The following is a 24,756-nucleotide window of genomic DNA, read 5'->3' as shown; positions in this document are numbered from 1 at the left end:
GTTGAAAGACAGATGAAGACTTGTTATTTCATTGAGGATATCAGATCAAAATGAAACAATCTACATGTTAGAATTAGTTTTCCAGAATGTAGTAAACTATCTATCTTGGTTATGAATGTAGTAAACTACCTATCTTGGTTATGAATGTAGTAAACTACCTATCTTGGTTATGAATGTAGTAAACTACCTATCTTGGTTATGAATGTAGTAAACTACCTATCTTGGTTATGAATGTAGTAAACTACCTATCTTGGTTATGAATGTAGTAAACTACCTATCTTGGTTATGAATGTAGTAAACTACCTATCTTGGTTATGAATGTAGTAAACTACCTATCTTGGTTATGAATGTAGAACCTATCTATCTTGGTTATGAATGTAGTAAACTACCTATCTTGGTTATGAATGTAGTAAACTACCTATCTTGGTTATGAATGTAGTAAACTACCTATCTTGGTTATGAATGTAGTAAACTACCTATCTTGGTTATGAATGTAGTAAACTACCTATCTTGGTTATGAATGTAGTAAACTACCTATCTTGGTTATGAATGTAGTAAACTACCTATCTTGGTTATGAATGTAGTAAACTATCTATCTTGGTTATGAATGTAGTAAACTACCTATCTTGGTTATGAATGTAGTAAACTATCTATCTTGGTTATGAATGTAGTAAACTACCTATCTTGGTTATGAATGTAGTAAACTATCTATCTTGGTTATGAATGTAGTAAACTACCTATCTTGGTTATGAATGTAGTAAACTATCTATCTTGGTTATGAATGTAGTAAACTACCTATCTTGGTTATGAATGTAGTAAACTATCTATCTTGGTTATGAATGTAGTAAACTACCTATCTTGGTTATGAATGTAGTAAACTACCTATCTTGGTTATGAATGTAGTAAACTACCTATCTTGGTTATGAATGTAGTAAACTACCTATCTTGGTTATGAATGTAGTAAACTACCTATCTTGGTTATGAATGTAGTAAACTATCTATCTTGGTTATGAATGTAGTAAACTACCTATCTTGGTTATGAATGTAGTAAACTACCTATCTTGGTTATGAATGTAGTAAACTACCTATCTTGGTTATGAATGTAGTAAACTATCTATCTTGGTTATGAATGTAGTAAACTACCTATCTTGGTTATGAATGTAGTAAACTATCTATCTTGGTTATGAATGTAGTAAACTACCTATCTTGGTTATGAATGTAGTAACCTACCTATCTTGGTTATGAATGTAGTAAACTACCTATCTTGGTTATGAATGTAGTAAACTACCTATCTTGGTTATGAATGTAGTAAACTATCTATCTTGGTTATGAATGTAGTAAACTACCTATCGTGGGTTATGAATGTAGTAAACTACCTATCTTGGTTATGAATGTAGTAAACTACCTATCTTGGTTATGAATGTAGTAAACTACCTATCTTGGTTATGAATGTAGTAAACTACCTATCTTGGTTATGAATGTAGTAAACTACCTATCTTGGTTATGAATGTAGTAAACTATCTATCTTGGTTATGAATGTAGTAAACTACCTATCTTGGTTATGAATGTAGTAAACTACCTATCTTGGTTATGAATGTAGTAAACTACCTATCTTGGTTATGAATGTAGTAAACTACCTATCTTGGTTATGAATGTAGTAAACTACCTATCGTGGGTTATGAATGTAGTAAACTACCTATCTTGGTTATGAATGTAGTAAACTACCTATCTTGGTTATGAATGTAGTAAACTACCTATCTTGGTTATGAATGTAGTAAACTACCTATCTTGGTTATGAATGTAGTAAACTACCTATCTTGGTTATGAATGTAGTAAACTATCTATCTTGGTTATGAATGTAGTAAACTACCTATCTTGGTTATGAATGTAGTAAACTACCTATCTTGGTTATGAATGTAGTAAACTACCTATCTTGATTATGAATGTAGTAAACTACCTATCTTGGTTATGAATGTAGTAAACTACCTATCTTGGTTATGAATGTAGTAAACTACCTATCTTGGTTATGAATGTAGTAAACTACCTATCTTGGTTATGAATGTAGTAAACTATCTATCTTGGTTATGAATGTAGTAAACTACCTATCTTGGTTTATGCTCAGCAATTCTCTACCCTTAGTAACTGTAAATGTAGGGCTGGGCAACAACTCACCAAGTTGCCCTTTAACTAACACAGGGAGAGCCATTTCTGTAGGGTCACTGAATCCAGCGTGGTTTTCAGCACGAACTCTGAAAAAGTATTGAGTAGCTTCCTTCAGGTCGTACACCACAAAGTGGACGGTCTTGGTGACGCCACACTTCACCCATTTATCCTGACCGTTCTCGAGAGCGTCGACTCGATAACTGGTGATTCTGCTACCTCCGTCATTCTCGGGCTTGATCCATGACAGGGACACACTTTCCTTGGTGATCTCGGTGACTTCGATGGTTTGTGGTGGGCTGGGTTTTTCTGAAATCAAGAAAAGAAAAAGAAGGTTTATGAAAATAACATACTAAAATGAAATTTAAAATGATATATAGTGTAAAGCTTACATTTGGATTTTCAGTTCTGGCATACCTGTAATCATTGCTCCGTATTTGGTCTCAGCCGGCAAGCCGACTCCATACTGGTTTTCACCAGTGACTCTGAAGTAGTACACTCCTCCCTCTTGTAGATCTGACACTCTGTAGGTCAGACGAGGACATGAATCTGTGACTCTGGTCCATCCCTTGTTGCTCACCTCACGAATATCAACAAGGTAGTTGGTGACAGCAGCACCACCTTCGTTTTCTGGGGTATCCCAGGCAACGGTTGCAGAGCTCTTGGTAACATCCTTGACCGCAACACGGCACGGTGGACCAGGAGAGTCAAGAACCCTGACGTTTAATGTACATGTGACTTTTCCAGCAACGTTTTGTAAAGTCACCGTATATTTTCCAGAGTCATCTCTTGTTGCTTGTTCCACTGTGATAGACGTGACGGTATCAGTGGTATGAATACTGGCCCTCGCTGTCAGGTCAACATCTGCCTTGTCCCACATAACGTTAGGAACAGGCTTACCGCTGAACGGCACAGTTAAGGTGAACGAACTGCCGTCTTTTACAAGAAGAGTCTTTCGCATCTCATTGCTGATATTAAACTGTGGTTCCTCTTCTCTGTCCTCAGCTGCTTGTGGATCAGTAGGAGGGCTTGGCTCACTGACACCAATCCTGTTGATGGATTTGACAACAAATACATATTCTGCTCCAGATGTCAATCCAACGACAGTGAATTCAGTGTTCTCTGTGTTTGAAACACTGACGCACCAGTCCTCTTCATCCGTTCTCTTATATTCAACACAGTATCCCGTTACAGCAGCTCCCCCATCGAACAACGGCTTATTCCATGAAAGAGTTACAGAAGTCTTGGCTGAGTCAATGACTTTGGGTTTAGCTGGTGCGGATGGCAGGAATTGTGGATCCTCCGCTTTTGTCAGTTTGCAAGGAATACTTGGGGGACTCAAGCCTGCAACATTTTCTGCATAGACTCTGTACTCATACTCACATCCCTCACAGAGATTGGATGCCTTGACCCTAAGGTCATTCACAGGCTTTGTGTTCACCTGTACCCAGCGCAATCCAGATTTCTCTCGTTTCTCAATAACATAGCCAGAAATGCTGCTTCCTCCATCGGACTCGGGTCTTTTCCAGCAGATTGTCATTGTCTCACTTGTTATGCTGGTGATTTCAACATCTGTTGGTGCAGCAGGGACAGTGAATGGATCTGTGGCCTTGGTTGGCTCACTCTCCAAGGCTTCACCTTCTCCATATTCATTCACTGCTTTTACTCTGAAGATGTATTCGTTTCCTTTACGCAGACTGGTGACCTTGCATGTTGTCGCCTTCACGTCTTCATATACCGAAGTCCAGGTGACACGGCTGGTTTCACATTTCTCAACTATATAGCGCAGAATTTCTGCACCACCATTTTCTTGAGGTGGTCCCCAGGTCAAAGTGCATTTCTCTGCGGTCAGACCAGTCACGTCCAACGGCCCAGAGGATGGCCCAGGGCGGTCCAGAACCTTACAGTTTACAGACAGGGACCTTGTACCAGCAACGTTCTGCACTGTTACAGTGTACTGACCAGAGTCTCTTCGGATAGTGTCTCTGACTAGTAATGTGGTGGTAGTGTGTGTTGACGTGATCTCTATTCTTGCCTTGGTCTCAATACTTTGACCATCCTTTGACCATGAAATGACTGGACGTTGGCACCCAGAAATATCTGCATCGATTCTCAAAACATCTCCAGCTTTGACAATGACTAATTTCTTATACTTGTTATCCAAGACAATGCAAGGTAGAACAATGTTATCCTTGACTGTGATGGCACCTGTGCATTGTGATGGCTCACTGAGTACTCCGGCAGAGTTCTTTGCAATAACACGGAAGTCATATTGAATGTCCTCCGTAAGGCCTTCGATGTCATAGCAGGTTTCCTGGAGATTGGTGAAATTGCACTTCAGCCAACAACCATCTGGAAGTTCCCTGCGTTCAACAATGTAGCCAGTCACCTTGGCTCCGCCGTCATTCTCTGGCTTGGACCAAGTAAGAGAAATTGAAGTTCTTGTGATGTCCGTGACTGTGAGGTTAGCAGGAGGATCACATGGATCTCTTGCAGCTATTGGCTCAGTGGCTTTGCTGTACGGTCCAATGCCAGCAATATTCTCAGCAGAAACACGGAATTCATACTGCAAGCTTTCTTCAACGCCATTCACTTTAAATTCTGTTTCAGCAATGAGACGTCCTCTGTTAGTCTTCGTCCAGCGAATACTGCTATAGTCCTTCATTTCCAGGTGATAACCGATGACTGGACTTCCACCGTCACTGGCTGGTTCATTCCATGTAACCAACATGAAGGACTTTGTAGCTTGGGCAACATGGAGGGTAGTGGGAGGGCCGGGTGTCTCGAAGGGGTACTGTGCAACAACTGAAGCGGACTCCACAGCACGGCTCATGCCGTAGCGGTTTTCAGCTGCAATACGGAACTGATATTCAGAGCCTTGTGTCAAACGAGGAACTTTAATAGACGTTCTGGCAACTGTGGCTGAAACAGTCTTCCATGTTGTAGTGATGGTATCTCTCTTCTCTACTACGTAGTTGCTGATTGGACAGCCTCCATCGTAGAGCGGGGGATCCCAAGACAGTGAAATATAGTCAGCGTAGACTTTATCTACTTTGATTGCACCAGGTGGGCCAGGTTTATCCAAGATGGTAACAGCTATTATGGCTGATTTTCTACCAACTGTGTTGGTTAAGGTGATCTCATAGTTCCCCGATTCCTCCCGGGTTGTGTTTCTGATAGTGATTTTTGATGAGTTATTAGATGTTAGAAAGCTAACCCTGGTTGTCTCCTTCAATTCAGCACCATCTTTGTTCCATGAAACCTCAGGTTCAGGTCTGCCTCTAAATGGAACATCGATCTTCAGATCGTCTCCTGCCTTGACACTGAATGTGTTGCATATCAGATCTATGATGGGTTCTATTGCGTCGTCGTTTACTACAACAGCCTCTGCCAGTAGCTTAGGTTCACTCTTGCCTGTTTCATTGACCGCACTAATCCTAAATGAATATTCCTCACCTGTTAAGAGCCCATCGATAGTTGATCTCAATCCCCTTATCTCAGAACACAAAGTCCATTTGTCATCGCTCTTGGTTTGCATTTCCACTATGTAGCATTTGATTCTGCTACCACCGTCATCGTCAGGCTTTTCCCATGCGAGACTCACACTGTCGCGGGTAACATCTACAACAGTAACTTGACCGGGAGGCAAAGGAGCTTGGGATACCTTGATCGGTTCTGCTGTTTCCGCTGGCAAACCCACACCGAGCTCATTAACAGCTAGTACACGGAAATAGTAAAGTCCCCCTTCTATAAGGTTGTCAATCTTCATTCTATTTCGTCCGCAGTTATCTGAAACACTGGTAAAGGCCCGTCGTTGAGCTTCTCTCTTCTCCACGATGTAATGTGTGATCTTAGCTCCGCCGTCAATCAGTGGAGGATCCCAGGACAGTGATACAGAATCTCTAGTAATGTCCTTGACTTCAAAGTGCTCAGGGGCACTTGGTGAATCCAACACTGTGACATTAACGTAAGCAGACTTTATACCGCTGACGTTCTCAAGAGTCAACGTATACTTGCCGGTGTCAAGTCTGTCGACAGTGTGGATGACGAGGACTGTGTAGGTGCTTGTGACCTCAATGTGTGCGCGCTCAGTAAGAGGACCTTCCATCTTGGACCACTTGACGACAGGTTCAGGTCTTCCTCTGAATGGGACAAACAGACGTAGTGTTGCACACGCTCGAACTGACACCATTTTCCTAAGGTCTGAATCTAGTTCAATCTCAGGGGCCTCAAGTCTTTCAGACGTCACGACAGTCCCTGGGACATCAGCTGGTTCGCCAACTCCTTCAGTGTTAATTGCACAGATGCGGAAGTTATATTCTCCATTTTCCTTCAGTGTTTTCACGGTGAAGTGTCTTTCTTCAACACCAGTCGGTGGTGTACAGGTTGTCCACTCTTCCTCCGCTACTTCCTTCATCTCAACAACATATCCTTTGACAGCTGCTCCACCATCATAGATGGGTTTTGTCCATGAGATGGACACGGTTGTGGTTGACTGGTCTGTCACCCTGGGGTTGTAAGGAGGACCTGGTGGATACAAGGGGTCACAAGCTTTGATATATCCTGTTGGTTCACTTGGCGCTCCCACACCAGCAGAATTCTCAGCGGATACTCTGAACTCGTAGGAATGTCCCTCGGTGAGTCCGGTGCATCTGAACCGGATATCGTTAAGTCTTCTCTTGTTACACTTTGTCCATCGAACACCGTCTTTATCACGTTTTTCAACGATATAGCCATCTATTTCGGAGCCACCGTCGTTTTCTGGCCGATTCCATGTAAGGACCATTGAGTCGCTTGTTATAGCACTTGCTTCGGGTGTGGAAGGAGCGCCGGGCGGCTTGAAAGGACAACATGCGATAACCGGGTCTGATTCAAGAGGTTCACCGGTGCCAAACCTATTCACCGCTTTAACTCTGAAGACGTACTCAGTGCCAGGTACAAGTTTAGTCACTTTGTAGCTGACTGCTTGGGTTTCCGGTTGAACTACAGTCCATGACACGCGGTTGGTTACCCTCTTTTCAATGATATAGTGGGAAACACTGGCACCGCCATCTTGTAATGGATGACTCCAGTGAAGCGTGGCTTTCTCTGCAGTCACACCAGTTATCTTCATTGGACCAGAAGGCGGACCAGGTCTATCAAGAACCTTAACATTGACAGGTATCTCTTTCTTTCCAGCCACATTGCTGAGACTCAGGACGAACTGTCCGCCGTCTATTCTGATGCAATCTAGAACTGTTAGAACGGTGCGTTCAAACGTTTTCACGACTTCCGTTCTCGGCGCAGTTTTATCAATTTCTTTTCCGTCTTTTAACCACTTGACTCTGGGGAGTGGCGTCCCCAGAATATCTGCTCCGATAATAAACGTTTCACCGGCACGGACCACGATGCCGTCCTTTATCTTCGGATCCATCGATGCTGTCGGCGCCTCGAGTTCCATGGTGGCTCTCGTTACTGATGACACAAACGGAATACCTGGTGCAAAAGGTTCACTGAGAGAGAGAGAGAGAGAGAGAGAGAGAGAGAGAGAGAGAGAGAGAGAGAGAGAGAGAGAGAGAGAGAGAGAGAGAGAGAGAGAGAGAGAGAGAGAGAGAGAGACAGAGAGAGAGAGAGAGAGAGAGAGAGAGAGAGAGAGACAGAGAGACAGAGAGAGAGAGAGAGAGAGAGACAGAGAGAGAGACAGAGAGAGAGAGAGAGAGAGAGAGAGAGAGAGAGAGAGAGAGAGAGAGAGAGAGAGACAGAGAGAGAGAGAGAGAGAGAGAGAGAAAGAGAAAAACGTATTTAACTAGGCAGGTCACTTAAGAACAAATTCTTATTTTCAATGACAGTGGGTTCCTTGTTCAGGGGCAGAACGACAGATTTTTACCTCGTTCTGAGATTCGACCTTTCGGTTACTAGTCCATCGCTCTAACCACTAGGCTACCTGTCCCCCCTCCACTCTAACCACTAGTCTACCTGCCACCCCTCCACTCTAACCACTAGGCTACCCTGCCGCCCCTCCACTCTAACCACTAGTCTACCTGCCACCCCTCCACTCTAACCACTAGGCTACCCTGCCGCCCCTCCACTCTAACCACTAGTCTACCTGCCACCCCTCCACTCTAACCACTAGGCTACCCTGCCGCCCCTCCACTCTAACCACTAGGCTACCCTGCCGCCCCTCCACTCTAACCACTAGGCTACCTGCCGCCCCTCCACTCTAACCACTAGGCTACCCTGCCGCCCCTCCACTCTAACCACTAGGCTACCCTGCCGCCCCTCCACTCTAACCACTAGGCTACCTGCCGCCCCTCCACTCTAACCACTAGTCTACCTGTCCCCCCTCCACTCTAACCACTAGGCTACCTGCCTCCCCTCCACTCTAACCACTAGGCTACCTGCCTCCCCTCCACTCTAACCACTAGTCTACCTGCCCCCCCTCCACTCTAACCACTAGGCTACCTGCCTCCCCTCCACTCTAACCACTAGGCTACCTGCCTCCCCTCCACTCTAACCACTAGGCTACCTGTCCCCCCTCCACTCTAACCACTAGGCTACCTGCCTCAGCTCCACTCTAACCACTAGGCTACCTGCCTCCCCTCCACTCTAACCACTAGGCTACCTGCCTCCCCTCCACTCTAACCACTAGTCTACCTGCCACCCCTCCACTCTAACCACTAGGCTACCCTGCCGCCCCTCCACTCTAACCACTAGTCTACCTGCCACCCCTCCACTCTAACCACTAGGCTACCCTGCCGCCCCTCCACTCTAACCACTAGTCTACCTGCCACCACTCCACTCTAACCACTAGGCTACCCTGCCGCCCCTCCACTCTAACCACTAGGCTACCCTGCCGCCCCTCCACTCTAACCACTAGGCTACCTGCCGCCCCTCCACTCTAACCACTAGGCTACCCTGCCGCCCCTCCACTCTAACCACTAGGCTACCCTGCCGCCCCTCCACTCTAACCACTAGGCTACCTGCCGCCCCTCCACTCTAACCACTAGTCTACCTGTCCCCCCTCCACTCTAACCACTAGGCTACCTGCCTCCCCTCCACTCTAACCACTAGGCTACCTGCCTCCCCTCCACTCTAACCACTAGTCTACCTGTCCCCCCTCCACTCTAACCACTAGGCTACCTGCCTCCCCTCCACTCTAACCACTAGGCTACCTGCCTCCCCTCCACTCTAACCACTAGGCTACCTGTCCCCCCTCCACTCTAACCACTAGGCTACCTGCCTCCCCTCCACTCTAACCACTAGGCTACCTGCCTCCCCTCCACTCTAACCACTAGTCTACCTGTCCCCCCTCCACTCTAACCACTAGGCTACCTGCCTCCCCTCCACTCTAACCACTAGGCTACCTGCCTCCCCTCCACTCTAACCACTAGGCTACCTGCCTCCCCTCCACTCTAACCACTAGTCTACCTGCCTCCCCTCCACTCTAACCACTAGGCTACCTGCCGTCCCTCCACTCTAACCACTAGGCTACCTGCCTCCCCTCCACTCTAACCACTAGTCTACCTGCCTCCCCTCCACTCTAACCACTAGTCTACCCCGCCACCCCTCCACTCTAACCACTAGGCTACCTGCCTCCCCTCCACTCTAACCACTAGGCTACCCCGCCACCCCTCCACTCTAACCACTAGGCTACCTGCCTCCCCTCCACTCTAACCACTAGGCTACCCCGCCACCCCTCCACTCTAACCACTAGTCTACCTGCCACCCCTCCACTCTAACCACTAGGCTACCTGCCTCCCCTCCACTCTAACCACTAGGCTACCTGCCACCCCTCCACTCTAACCACTAGGCTACCTGCCGTCCCTCCGCTCTAACCACTAGGCTACCTGCCGCCCCTCCACTCTAACCACTAGGCTACCTGCCGTCCCTCCGCTCTAACCACTAGGCTACCTGCCGCCCCTCCACTCTAACCACTAGGCTACCTGCCACCCCTCCACTCTAACCACTAGGCTACCTGCCGTCCCTCCGCTCTAACCACTAGGCTACCTGCCGCCCCTCCACTCTAACCACTAGGCTACCTGCCGTCCCTCCGCTCTAACCACTAGGCTACCCTGCCACCCCTCCACTCTAACCACTAGGCTACCTGCCGTCCCTCCGCTCTAACCACTAGGCTACCCTGCCACCCGACATTGATTATCTTCATTCAATTGAAGGCTTTATATGTTTTGGAGTTCCCCTTGGCTCCTCATCAATTCAAGTGGTGGCATAGTCTAGCACCACCTAGTGGTCTGTCACACAGAGGTATTCTATAATGTTGAGATATGCTATAGGATTGATTTACAAGGGTTTTACAGGTGAAGATGGCAATATTCCCACATGGGTCTACCACTTCTGACCAATCATATTAGCCAAACGAATCACTCCCTCTGATACGTGTATTAAAACTATATACTTTTATGGTCTGTTGTTCACAGGAATATACTGAACAAGGAAGGAGTGAAGGAGAGAGAGAGAGAGAGAGAGAGAGAGAGAGAGAGAGAGAGAGAGAGAGAGAGAGAGAGAGAGAGAGAGATGTGTAATGAAAAAGCTAGAATCTATGCTTTGAAAATGATTTGTTTTGCCAAAAGAGGACAGTGTTTTAGTTGTTGGCTACGTTAAGAATCTGTGTCTGTGTGATAGGCTGCACAATGTGGATTATCCAAGATGATGTTACTACACCAAAGATGGGGAGATCACACATGGCAGGCTATTTACATGCACAACTGTGTTATTACATGATATATCAAGAGCAATGTTGTATATTTAAGTATTTAAAAAATAATTGAACTAATAAAAAAAATGATGTCAACTGTTGGAATTTTGCGCCTCTTCCTGAAACAGGTCATTAGCAATGAACTAATTAATTGTGTGAACTCATGACATCTATTTTCTTCATATGACATAAATAACACTAGCTAAGTGCAAACACCGTTCTCCCATTGGCTGTTCAACCTATCACTCAAGCAGTTTATTGCGTCACCCATCCTCACCGCCGAAGCTCATTGGCTCAGCTGGTAGATGCCCCTACATGGTCAAAACGATTTCGCAATACTTCGAGCGGTGTTAGGTACATTGTACTAAACAAAAAAAACACAAGACTTCATCAACTAACTTATATGGTCAACGAAAAAACGGACATTTACTCCCAACTTTTTATACTTTGATGGGCAATTGACGACACCTAAAAAAAAGGCAGACAAGGTACGTCGTTGAATTGGTATGTTTTTCCAAGTCATCTTCTATGGAAAAGGGTATAGCTAGCTAGGCTAAATGGAATCCACAAGCTGTAAGTCAATCGCGCTAAGTCACACAACAACTGTGGCCAGGCATGCTTAAAATAAAACTTTAGTTTGGTTTATCACACCGCTGTTTAGTAAACCATTTTAAAAGTATATCGTGATGGGCGTCCAAAGTGTGGTTTTGACGTTAGGTGATGTTATTTTCGGTTGTGGGAAAAGCTGCTAGCTAGTGTTAGCCAGTTGTCGAGCTAGCTAACAAACTAACGCGTTAGCCAACCTCCACGCCTCCTGCTATTGCCAAATCACTTCACTCTCTAGCTTTTTTTTGTGTATTTCCATAAACATTCTAGCTAGTTAACTAGTTAGTCTCACGTCAAAACGTTGTGTGTTAGTGTTTAGTGAATTCACCGGCACAATTTTTATCCCTAAACGTCCGTTTTTCTGCTTACCACTGCATGGCTACGGAGTTCCCCTCTCCGGTGGCACAAAGAATATCTGCCATGTACGGAGGGAGGTATGCGATGATGCAATCACGGGCAACAGTAACTAGCAGACAGCTGAACTGACCGAGGGAGATGTCACATACACACAACTGCCTGTGTGACCAGACTAACGTTAGCTAGGATTTTCACTTTCCCTCAAGGAGAATAACATATGTTCGTGATGATAGCTAAATGTTTTGGTGGGTGAATTCCCTCAAGGAGAATAACAATGGTCGGGACTTAACCAGATACCCACCACTTTGTCTCAGATCTGTTTACACAACAACAACAAAAAAATCCATCAACATTTTAATGTCAATATGAAATGCGCAATATTATTTAGCTATATATTCTAGATACGTTTTTTCGCAACAATGGAGCTTGTTTTCATAAATCCCATCAAGTGTTTTACAATAAAAGTCATCTCTGGCGGGGCAGACTGAACATTAATGGGACTGTAGATCTCTCTTCATACTACGGGCACCAATACGGGCACCACTACGGGCACCACTACGGGCACCACTACGACCAGCAATACGGACACCAATACGAGCAGCAATAGTTCCAGTGCTTGGATTTTTTCCTCGCTGGTTATTTGAACAAATCACGATTTCACAGATGGATAGAATATTTTGAATTTCTGATGGGAGAGCATTTGACCCATAGACTTGCCCTTAACGTGTAAATAGAGAGGGTGGAGTTCCTCGTTCTAGCATCTCTTCTCATAACTCATATGGACCCAGATCTTAATTGAGCAGCTGACCAATTACACAAAGGACTTTATTTCTGGTGAAATCAAGATGACAAGAAATTATATGGGGCTCCTGAGTAGCGGAGCGGTCTAAGGCACTGCATCTCAGTGCTAGAGGTGTCACTACAGACCCTGGTTCGATTCCAGGCTGTATGGCCAGGGTAGGCCGTCATTGTAAATAATAGTTTGTTCTTAACTGACTTGCCTAGTTAAATAAATACAAATTGTGCTACTGAGGTTGAGTCCTGCTCTTTCCCTGACTACCCTGACTCAAGTAGATCTGACTAAAAGTGTTGTTACCATGACTACCCTGACTCAAGTAGGTCTGACTAAAAGTGCTGTTTCCCTGACTACCCTGACTCAAGTAGGTCTAACTAAAAGTGCTGTTTCCCTGACTACCCTGACTCAAGTAGGTCTGACTAAAAGTGCTGTTTCCATGACTACCCTGACTCAAGTTGGTCTGACTAAAAGTGCTGTTTCCATGACTACCCTGACTCAAGTAGTTCTGACTAAAAGCTCATAGTATAGAATGTTCTTAGCTGTCACCTGTGTGTAGCCTCATTTTAATAATGAATCCCCCTATCAACATGTGTATCATACCCGTTTCTTCTCAGGGCAAAGTGAAAGACTTAACACATTTCCATTGTCCTTCCAGACCCCAGTAACTCCAGTCGACAGGAGTGCATCCAGACACCTAGCCCATTCCTCCAGAGTGTCACCCAACCAGCACGCCAGTCATAGCAGACGGACGGTGAGACCAGTGGTCGGCAGATCCAAACCAAATGAGCGAGCGGTCGCAGCAGAAGATAAACACGGAGCAGAACAGGGGGACTGTTAGTGTGATCCAGGGCCGGGCTAGTGGAGCAACAACATCAGGATCACCAGGAGGAAGCTTACAACGGGTACCCCAGCTAGTCCCTGTGACCCCAGCCGGAGGAGGAGGAGGAGGAGGAGGAGGCAAGGCCACCCCACCACCCAGCAAGATGAAGAAGACGTCGGGGGACAAGGACAGTGACGAGTACCGTCAGCGGCGGGAACGGAACAACCTGGCGGTGAAGAAGAGCAGGATGAGATCTAAGCAGAAGGCGCAGGACACGCAGCAACGTGTCAACGAGCTGAAAGAGGAGAACGAGAGGCTGGAAGCTAAGATCAAGCTGCTCAGCAAAGAGCTGTCTGTCCTCAAGGACCTCTTCCTGGAACACGCCCACAACCTGGCCGACAACGTCCAAGCGCCTGGCGCGGAGGGGGCCAGCCCCGCCCACAACAACAACAACAACAACAATGGGGCGTGTAACAACAATAACAACAGCCAATGAGAAGAGGGCAGGGACATGAAATATGATACCTCATTGTTGTTGTCTCCCAAATGGCACCCTATTCCCCATAGGGCTCTGGTCTAAAGTAGTGCACTACATAGGGAATAGGGTGCCATAGGGCTCTGGTCTAAAGTAGTGCACTACATAGGGAATAGGGTGCCATAGGGCTCTGGTCTAAAGTAGTGCACTACATAGGGAATAGGGTGCCATAGGGCTCTGGTCTAAAGTAGTGCACTACATAGGGAATAGGGTGCCATTTTGAGTCACCATGGTGATGGTAGATAGACAGCTCGCCACTGCTTCTTAACCGTACTGGAGTTTCTTCCTCTCTCTCCTCCCAGAGATGATATATACTGGCAGAGAGATTTCACTGTTGTCTTTCTTCCTCTCACTCCTCCCAGAGATGATATATACTGGCAGAGAGATTTCACTGTTGTCTTTCTTTGTGTGTTCAGATTGGTTCACAATAATGAGATTTTTTTTTAAGAGTTTCAGGTCAGGAATTGTCCACCTTTTTTTTTTGTTGTTGACTATTTGGATACATTTCTAAAGTCACAAGATAAACTATTCACTAGTTAAGATGATGTGTGGGGGGGGTATAGCTTTTTTCCCTTTGGTTTCTTGTTCCTTTTTTAAAGAATGTTTGGTGAACTAGCTAACATTCGTCTGGCATTTAGTATTGTCAGTACTTTCACTACATCTGAAGTTAATCAGAATGATGTATGCCTGTTCTATTTTGGATGTCCGGCGGCGTCAGATATGCACACAGACATTGTACATTTTTAAAATATTTTTTAAAATCTATATTTCTTTGTGTCCTAATCAAATGGCTTTACTTGTGCTTTGAGCTCTTTTGGGTAGAAGGGGACTGTAAATATCAAGAGTCAAATACAAAGAGGATCGGGCTCTTTTGGGTAGAAGGGGACTGTAAATATCAAGAGTAAAATACAAAGAGGTAGGATTGGACCCAAAACCTAACTTAAGATCAGAACGCTTAAACCTTTTCTTTTTTTTTTGCGCAAGATGTGTAGTTGTTGACGTCAAATGGGAGCTGTGCATGATGTCAAGTTAGGTTTCAGGTCTGTGTGAGATACAGTCAGTCACTGTATTTATTTACCCATAGTTCCACAGGCTTCAGACCAGCCCTTTCAGTCAGAGACCCAGATAAGACAGAGGCGGCGTTTCAAATAGCACCCCTGTTCCCTAGACGGTACACTAGTTTTGACCCCTATGTGTCGCTCGTCTCAACAAAAAAAAGGTTTAAAAAAAAGTAGTTGACTAAATAAGGAATAAGGTTCCATTTGGGGTGCAGACGGGACAGAGGTGTGTTCATGTTTTTAAGGAGTGTCCCAGACTAGACAGCCCAGACTATCATGCACCTCCGTGGGATTAAACTCCAGACGTTTCGCATGGCGTCACAGACCACTGCTAAATCAAAGTTAAACCTTTCTCCAAACCAACCCTAAAACCTGGAGAGAAAGATATAATGGCTTATTGTCCTGTTGTTCTGTCTGGGCGTTGGGGATGCTAAATTAACTCCTAATTAGCCCACAGGGCTAGCTAGAACAGAGCGAGGCACGTTGGCTCCCGTCTCCAGTGGTGTCAGGCTCAGTCAGCGGCTATCAGAATGTTTAGAAAGAATCTTTCCATCAGAATGTTTAGAAAGAATCTTTCCATCAGAATGTTTAGAAAGAATCTTTCCATCAGAATGTTTAGAAAGAATCTTTCCATCAGAATGTTTAGAAAGAATCTTTCCATCAGAATGTTTAGAAAGAATCTTTCCATCAGAATGTACAGAAAGAATCTTTCCGTCAGAATGTTTAGAAAGAATCTTTCCATCAGAATGTTTAGAAAGAATCTTTCCATCAGAATGTACAGAAAGAATCTTTCCGTCAGAATGTACAGAAAGAAAAGGCAAGACACTGATTTTTGTGTTTGTTTCTGTTGTCAGACTTGAGTAAATTATCCAGCTTCGTGGGGAATTGTCTTACCATAGGATTGTCTTCCCTGAAATAACGGCATATTCTGATGTTGTGATGATGATGATGATGTGTATTTGGCCAGAGGAGTCAACGTTGATTGTCTGTGATTTTATAGGGTGTGCGTCCCCAATGGCACAATGTTCCCTATATAAGTGCACTACTTTTTTGAGTCGAGCCTTGTCAACAGGCAGTGCACTATATAACATCTAGGGTGCCTTTTGGAGCCCTGTTGTAGACTGCTGTACCTCAGGCTACCAGTATTAGCCACACCAAACAGGGGCCTTTTGTTCTTTCTCAACAAGACCTCTGAAGCGTCTTTTCAAATTGTTTTTTTTGTTGTTGTTTGTTTTCTTCGTTTTTCTACAACTTGGATTTTTAAAAAGCAGCATGACGGAAGTGGTTTGCATGGGGGGGGGGGGCACTGTTCAAATATGTAAATTTGTTTGCACTACAAAAAAAGAGAAACAATAGCAGAAACCGTTCTCTTCAACATGTTGTGCAGTGTTGCTGTGTTGTTGGACAGAAGAGATCACACGAAATTGAAAATAATGTCTGAATTTAAGATAGAAAAATATTTTGTAAAACAAAAAATGTGACAAATTTGATGAAAATATTTCCGTGAATATTTGTGTTGGTTTGAATGTTGCTGGGCAGCATTTTCCTCTTAGCTAGACTTGCTCTTTTTATATAAGATTATATTGGGGTAACGTGCATTGTAAATTAAAATTGAGTACAAACTTTCCAACCAAGCATTTTGTTTTTGTTGTGTGTGTGTAATGTTTTATGGGAATTGTAAACACATACGCTAGGCTGCATCTCAATTGAATTTAGCATTTTATATATAAATATATATATATTTTTTTTTTATTCAAGAAAGATGATTAGGAATCATCCACTAAAATCAGCCAATTCTTTCTGGAGCGGATGGTCAGTGCTAGAACGTAATTACTAATCATTTGTGAACTTTTCAAGTTTTCATTTCACTTCAGCAATTTGGACTATGTTCTGTATGTCCATTACATGAAATTCCCCCCCAAAATCTATTTACATTACAGGTTGCATATGCAACCAAATAGGAAAAACACCAAGAGGGATGAATACTTTTGCAAGGCGCTATATGATCACATATCTCTATTATACGTGGGAACAGATTTACAACATTTAAATCACTTGGAGCTGATTGGCTGGTGTTTTTAGTCTTTTATGTCCAACAACAACAAAAAAATCCCTTCTTTTTTTTTTGCTCAGAGAACTTGTGGGGGAGGGGGGAAATTAAACCCCCCTTGGTACCAACCAGGTTGAATTCAGTGTGGTCAGTCTGAGTGATATGGATGGTCCTTCTACAGATCTAGATATAAAGGATTTAACTACGTGTCCCTTCACATTAGAACTGCTGGTTCAGTAGCTCAGCTTCTAGACTATCTATGATCCATTTAATGGACTGTCTGATTCCAAACTATTACAAAGCAGGAAATGGATGAGAAATGACGGATAAACCTGGTTACCAATATGACCAATACAGAACAAGGTGTTCAACTGGACTCATCACACACTCAAATGACACCCTATTCCCTCTGTAGTGCACTACTTTTGACCAGAGCCCTATGGCACCGTATTCCCTCTGTAGTGCACTACTTTAGACCAGAGCCCTATGGCACCCTATTCCCTATGTAGTGCACTACTTTAGACCAGAACCTTATGGGTCTCCCTATGTGCTTTGGTCAAAAATAGTGTACTATATAGGGAATAGGGTGCCATAGTGCTCTGGTCAAAAGTAGTGCACTATATAGGGAATAGGGTTCCATTTGGTACTTATCCAGGGGGACTTGGTTATCTAACTCACACTCCCGACTCACTGTTCCAACCAGAGCTCAGTAAACAGCTCTGTACGGAGAAGGGGAGCAAGCCAGCTTTGTTCAGTGAGGCCTTTGATTAGCTAGCTCGTCATTCTGTCACTAGGTGAGCACAGAGCCAAGTTCTATTTCTGTTTGGCTCTGAACGCTGAGTCAATGAACACAGCTTATTTAAGACCTGTGCAAACACCCAGGCAGAGAACAGGGTGGAGCCACCACTCGGGGGCATGGGGAGGGACAATAGTACACCATCTACCTTATTAAACAGCCTTCGACACAAAGCAAACATTTCATCGCAGCGGTTCACCTCTCAGTCCTCTCTACCTCACTCTGTATCTCTTCATGGTGAGCCCTGTCAAGATTCTACCTGCCAATAATCACCCTTCACCCCTTCCCTCTCGGTGCCCCCACCCCCCTCTCCCTAACCTCCCTAAACTTATAAATCATGTTTAAGGATTGGAGGATAAATCTTTAGCTCTCAGTCAAGATAACGTATTGAATCATTGACAGTGTTATTCAGACCAACCCTAAATAGACCTGAGATATGGTTCAATGGGGTCTATTACAACAGCGGTGTTAAGAGAGAACCTGCCTGCAGCCTTCCAGTGTCCACTGGGAAGGGTCTTCCCTCCATGTTCCTGCTCAGAGAGATGACGTGTATCTTCCATGTGGAGTCTGTAGATTGAGACGTGTCATAACATCTACGTAGATCTGATAATGGGGTCAGTGCGCTGTGATCAGCGTGTTAACATCGGCCCTGCTCTGCCTGGCCTTCAATCAGTCTTTATTGGTCTAATTTAAGTTTTTCACTAGTACTAAAGATGTAGGTTATTTTGAAAAACGTTTTAATGTGTAGAAGGTATAGAATACTAAGCTAAGACGTTCCAAGTCGGTTAGACGTATTGAATAGGCCCGTTGCCTTTGATTCGTTATATGCGACTGCGAAAAATACATAGCTCTGGTCCAGGGTGTTACGTGCGGCTTGCTGTCGCCGCTAAGCGAGCTGCTCGTAACGCCCGGGACGAGAGCTAAGAAATACCTCTCTCCATTTGTTCTCGGTTGGAAGGGGTTTGACTGCGAAAAATACCTAGCTCTGGTCCAGGGTGTTACGTGCGGCTTGCTGTCGCCGCTAAGCGAGCTGCTCGTAACGCCCGGGACGAGAGCTAAGAAATACCTCTCTCCATTTGTGCTCGGTTGGAAGGGGTTTCCCTTGCTGCAACAACAGAGGGAGCTCCCTGCCCGTTGACATGAGTCTGGCTGGTGCCTGGTTCCTCTGTGCCTTGGTTACGCTCACACAACCCATGTCACGTTATTACACGGGTTCTCTCGCTAGAGTAGCCTACTTCATTCCTCATTAACTTTACATTGCAAGAACAAGTTTTGAATGAAAATGAAATTATGCACATAAACCATTTTAATCGAAAATAATAAAAATAAAAAACGTGTAAAACACCAAAGTATTGTATGTTCCTATATGTCGTGTACATTTACATTTACATTTAAGTCATTTAGCAGACGCTCTTATCCAGAGCGACTTTGTAGCCTTACTAATAAACGAATGCGGCTTTCTTTATTGTTAACGTTTTGACGAGTTTCAGATCTGACTCCAATCACACGGGGGGCTGCTAACACCTTAATTGGGGAGGACGTGCTCGTGGTAACGGCTGGAGCAGAATTTGGTGTAATGGTATCAAACATGCCATTTTCATTTATTCCGTTCCAGACATTTTTATGAGCCGTCCTCCCCTCACCAGCCTCCGCTGGACTCGAGCCGTTAGCGTCTCTTTACTTTTGAAATGTTAACGATCTGAGTAAAGAGAGTCGTGCGTCAGTTAAACCAGGGCGATCTATCTGTCTCTCACATTTGATCAGGTATTTATCCGTTACGGAGCGAGGAAAGCCCCCCCAGATAGTAAACTCACGACGCTGGGTGACGAGCGCCTCCCCCCCCCCCCCCCCCCGATCCGGTGTGTTGGCTAATCCCCTAGTCTATCGAAAAGCGCGCAACAGGTAGCCGAGCCTGCTCTTCCGCAGAGGAAGCAGCCAGTCGCAAACTGCGTGCGGTGCTGCGGACACTGTCAGTTGATGTCTCAGGTATCTAGTCAGTTACAACTGAGAGAGATTACTGCTCCGTGTGTTAGAGAGATTACTGCTCCGTGTATTAGAGAGATTACTGCTCCGTGTATTAGAGAGATTACTGCTCCGTGTATTATCATGCATGATTCTCATCGGTGCACTTTTTTTTTGCACATAGAATCAAATTTAAGTATTGATTTAAATGTTGTGAATTGATAAATGTGTGGCACTGTGCACATGTATTTGCATATTGTCCTATTTAGTTTGACTATTAGGCCAACCTTATTATTTGACCAATATTTATTGTGTTTCTACCAAATCTGTTGTGAAACTGGCGTTAGTCCTCCACCTCCATCGTATTGATACATATGAAAGAGAAAGAGAATATGTAGATAAAAGAAAATAAAACAAAACATTTTTTATGAATACATTATGAAATAGCTTATGTTTAAATAGTAGATATATTATTAACGTCACTTATATCTGCTTTGCCGTTAGTAGAAGCGTCGATGGAACAGCAGTTTGATAACCAAATAATATGTCATGTGAAATATGTAAAATATTTGGGACTTAATTATTAAAATAACTTGTTTTATATTGAAATGATGCTGTTGCCATGGCTCTGCTGGGGACGTGTGGTGCTCAAATGCAACGGTGAAACTGTTCGGATTAGATTATATATTAGAAAATAAATCAAATTTGTTATACAAGTTTTAATTTTTTTTTTTAAATAATGTCAAATCAAATGTGTTTGTAATTATATAGTATGCACATTTCAAAAGCATTTTTTTAAGTGATCCCATTTATTAAATTCAATACATATTCTCCAGGTCTAAAGTGATTTGAGCCTTGGATCTCCAGTCTAGCGTACTATAACCCTACTGCTGCGTAAAGGCGTTCAATAGGACCCTGCATATCGCGCGTCCCGCCCCCTTCACTCGGTATATATAGGAGAGAGGAGAGTCGTTTGACAGTTGTGAGGTTTAGCAACGTGGAGTAGTTCAACCTGCAGCTCAAACAGTGTACTTTTGAACTATATTCTCGAGAAACCAGTCGTACCAGGGAAAGTCACCAGGCTTTATTCAAGACTTTTAGCGTATAGCTTCTCGTGGCGAGTTAGAGATTTTACTTCCTACCTGTGAAGGAGCTGTCCTGTTTTATTCGTCTAGCCAGTGCGGCTTCCTCCGGTACTGTGAGCAAGCTGGATTCCCGCAGCTCCTCACCATGTCTGGCGGGTTATAGATATTCCATGGAGCAACCAAACCTCTATGAGGTCGCCCCACGATCCATAATGACCAGCCAAGTCCAGAGTCAGAGTCAGCAAAGCGCCTACTGCTACAAAGACCCCTCCGCTGCTGGACCCGTCGCCGGAGCAGGAGGAGACCTCGGCGAGATGTGTGAGAACGAAAACTCCATTGACATCAGCGCCTACATCGACCCAGCAGCCTTCAACGACGAGTTCCTGGCTGATCTATTCCACAACAGCTCGAAGCAAGAGAAACTCAAGCTGGCGAACAGTGAGTACGAATCCTACCCCCACGGGGTGAGCTCTGGCCCGGGGCCGCACCACCAACAGCACCAGCAGCAGCAGCAGCAGCAGCAGCAGGGCTATGGTTGTATGCCCGGGTATATGGACACATCTAAACTTGAACCCATTTACGACACCCAGTCGACGAGAATCAGACCTGTGGCGATAAAGCAAGAGCCCAGAGAAGAAGACGAAATGAGCCATTCTCTGCCCCCCACCTACCACCATTCCCACCAGCATCTCCCACAGCACCTATCCCATCTCCAGTACCAGATTGCGCACTGCGCTCAGACAACCATGCATCTCCAACCGGGACACCCGACGCCTCCACCGACTCCCGTTCCGAGCCCACACCACAGGGATGGCAGCATGTCCTCCGTTGGATCCATGAAGATGATGGGACGCGACGAACGAGACCGGGACCGAGACCGGGGTAAATCCAAAAAGCGTGTCGACAAGGCCAGCACGGAGTACCGGTTGAGGCGTGAGAGGAACAACGTCGCGGTGAGGAAGAGTAGAGACAAGGCGAAAATGCGCAATGTAGAGACGCAGCATAAAGTGGTAGAGCTGGCGTCGGACAACGAAAGACTACGGAAGAGAGTGGAACATCTTACCCGCGAACTGGACACATTAAGGGGCATCTTCAGACAACTTCCCGATGGATCTTTCAAACCCATGGCCAACTGCCAGTGAACACGGACTATAGTGTTTTTTTTTACATTATGACTTTTAAACACGTACTTGTACACGTCTCCTGGGTATAGCCTACCGCGCTATAGATTCATCTGACAGATTGTGACTGCAACAGTTTGTTTCTTTAAGGAGAGACAAGGCAGCTGAGGTACACATGCCTTCTGTACTTAAACAATAAGCTCATTTCTCCACGTTTGAACAGTGGACCTGTGTGTGTGTGTGTGTGTGTGTGTGTGTGTGTGTGTGCCTTTTATTATATAACATTGTGTGTTTCGCCACGCAACAACCACATATCAGTGCAGCTGAAGGCGCAAAGGCACAATCATCACGAGCCTGCTCGATGTTCATGTTTTAACGTTAACATCTCCATACCGTGTTCTTGTCTTACTAAACTAAACATTTGTGCATTTGACTTATAGAGCTTACAGTATATTATTAAACTGTAAAGTGCACACAGCTTTCCAAATAAGTTAATTTTTTTTTGCAAAGCAAAAATCTGAGCGGTGATCAGAATGTTTCTCATTTATTGGTGTTCAGACAGGAAGCCCATATAAGGTACAGAGATAGCATATATATATCCTGCTGCTGTCTGCTGTGTTCAGCATTCACACATCGGGGAGATCTATGGACTGAATTAAATGCCACAGCAAACGACTGCAAATGTGTTCTACTGTGGCACCCGCTTCTTCACGAGCCGTTTTGTTGTGCGCGCTATAAATGTCTTCAAAATACAACCGAATGAGGCACATTGTATTTCTTCCATACGTTTGGGTACTAATCTGAACACGCCTCTCAGTGTAAATAAAACTCTTTATAAACTCAAAGTATAGCTTTGTATTTATGTATTATTGATTAAAAAAAATAAAATGTGAAAAGGGTTCTTCTTCACTCTTAGATAAAAGGGTCCCAAAAGGGTTCTTTCGGCCGTCTCCATAGGAGAACCCTTTTTGGTTCTAGGTAGAACCCTTTTGTGTTCCATGTACTGTAGAACCCTCTGTGGAAAGAGTTCTACATGGAACCCAAAACGGTTCTACTTGGAACCAAAAGGGTTCTACCTGGAATCAACAAGGGTTCTTCAAAAAGGGTTCTAGATTGCACCTTTTTTTTTCTTTCAAAGAAAGTATAACTATGCAATGTTTGTTGCCCTCGTCTTCTGTCTGATGGTTTCACGCGAAGAAGATCAACCCTTCGACCTGTTTTCTCATTGGTTGAGCTGTGAAATACTGTTTGAAGCTTGCTTCTCCACAGTGTCAACTCGCCTGTCACTGTTCTTTCCCCCGAGCAGCCTTCCTACAAGCCTGATGTCATCCTTCAGTGCCTTTTGACCTCTCTCTCTCTGTGAAGTAAGACTTTGGACTTTACCACTGGCTGAGACTTCTTGGATTCTATACATGTTCTAGAATGTTCTAGACTCTTATTGGATTCTATACATGTTCTAGACTCTTATTGGATTATATACATGTTCTAGAATGTTCTAGACTCTTTTTGGATTCTATACATGTTCTAGAATGTTCTAGACTCTTATTGGATTCTATACATGTTCTAGACTCTTATTGGATTATATACATGTTCTAGAATGTTCTAGACTCTTTTTGGATTCTATACATGTTCTAGACTCTTATTGGATTCTATTCATCAAATGCCACGATATAGAGACTTTACATTAAGGAAAAGGAAGCACTTTTTGTAGTTTATTTTTTACAAACTGCTATTGCCAATGTTATAGAAAAATGTTTAAATTGTAAAATGAACCTATATGATAAATGCCAAAAAAAAGTATGAATTTTAATAAAAGAGCATCGTCTCATATGAACATTTCGTCTTGGTTTGATGTGTTTTACACAAAGGGGTTTAAATTTTCCACATTTTCTTTGAATCTGCATTTAGGATAAGGCTATATAGTTCGTTGGATACCTTCTACATTCCACAGACCACAGCATTCCGTACAGGATTCATCCAGGACACTCACTGGACCTTGGACCCCTGGAGTTAATGATTGAATGTAGGTTATTATCAAGTTAGGGTAAAACGATTGGATACGATAAGAAGCTAGAATACCACTTTTGACTACAGAATCTCACTGTCTCACTTACCTCTCAGCACGTCATTTAGCTCCATGAAAGATTACACTCATCGGTAGATTACCGTCGGTAGATTACCGTCTGTAGATGGCGCTTATCAAGCACTACGGATAGTCCTATTAAATCGTTAATATTTATGATTTTCACATTCCTTTTTGAATAGGCAAAAAATAACCCTCTAAACGAAACAAATACAAATCTACCGCAGCAAACATTTGAAGAGACAAATAATATAATACGACATAAAATAACAAATATAACTATTTAAATTGGGCCTATCTAGAGTAATACATTATATATGTGTTAGATTAGGCATTAAGACACACACAGGAAGAAATATAGATGTATTTTTTAAATCCCAGTGAAAGTACCAGTTAGTGAAACCATCTTGTCCATTAATGGAGATACTCACTTTATAAACAGTTCCTTTCAGTTCACGCCTCCATCGGTGCAATTAATCAGTGTACAACCACATCAATCACCCCTAATCAATCAGTCAGGTCATCAGTCCGATCCCTGAATACAACACTCATTAAGAGAGTTGGAGAGATACAGTCCATCCTTATCAATCAGTCACTCATTGAGAATAACACCAGTATTCATCTTGATGTAAATT

The 24,756-nt window shown here is 44.1% G+C and overlaps 3 protein-coding genes across 4 annotated transcripts in view; 2 read left to right on the top strand and 1 right to left on the bottom strand.

Annotated features, from left to right (window-relative positions):
- The window catches only part of LOC139575457 (titin-like), a 16,398-nt gene extending 4,470 nt beyond the window's left edge, over positions 1 to 11,928 (bottom strand). Inside the window, exons 1-3 of the mRNA XM_071400429.1 lie at positions 11,828 to 11,928; positions 2,578 to 7,652; positions 2,173 to 2,469 (exon numbers count right to left, since the gene is read on the bottom strand). Coding sequence (XP_071256530.1) covers positions 2,173 to 2,469; positions 2,578 to 7,652; positions 11,828 to 11,880 — 5,425 coding nt within the window. The 5' untranslated portion in view covers positions 11,881 to 11,928. The remainder of the gene's footprint in view (positions 1 to 2,172; positions 2,470 to 2,577; positions 7,653 to 11,827) is intronic.
- Positions 11,167 to 16,658, top strand: cebpg (CCAAT enhancer binding protein gamma). Of its 2 annotated transcripts, none has more exons than XM_071400431.1 (2): positions 11,167 to 11,340; positions 13,267 to 16,658. In XM_071400431.1, exon 2 carries the CDS (start codon positions 13,394 to 13,396, stop codon positions 13,925 to 13,927), a length of 534 nt encoding a protein of 177 aa, XP_071256532.1. In that variant the 5' UTR covers positions 11,167 to 11,340; positions 13,267 to 13,393; the 3' UTR covers positions 13,928 to 16,658. The 2 variants fall into 2 exon arrangements, with proteins under 2 accessions (XP_071256532.1, XP_071256533.1); XM_071400432.1 differs by having other exon boundaries at positions 11,167 to 11,356.
- A 4,142-nt stretch (positions 16,659 to 20,800) lies between these two features.
- On the top strand, positions 20,801 to 23,874 carry cebpa (CCAAT enhancer binding protein alpha). The gene has a single exon (XM_071400409.1). It carries the CDS (start codon positions 21,088 to 21,090, stop codon positions 22,057 to 22,059), a length of 972 nt encoding a protein of 323 aa, XP_071256510.1. The 5' UTR covers positions 20,801 to 21,087; the 3' UTR covers positions 22,060 to 23,874.
- The last annotated feature ends 882 nt before the right edge of the window (positions 23,875 to 24,756 follow it).

This window comes from Salvelinus alpinus, chromosome 5 (genome assembly GCF_045679555.1).
Source record: "Salvelinus alpinus chromosome 5, SLU_Salpinus.1, whole genome shotgun sequence".
NCBI classification, from domain to species: Eukaryota; Metazoa; Chordata; class Actinopteri; order Salmoniformes; family Salmonidae; genus Salvelinus; species Salvelinus alpinus.
This window is presented reverse-complemented; position numbering and strand designations above follow the sequence as displayed.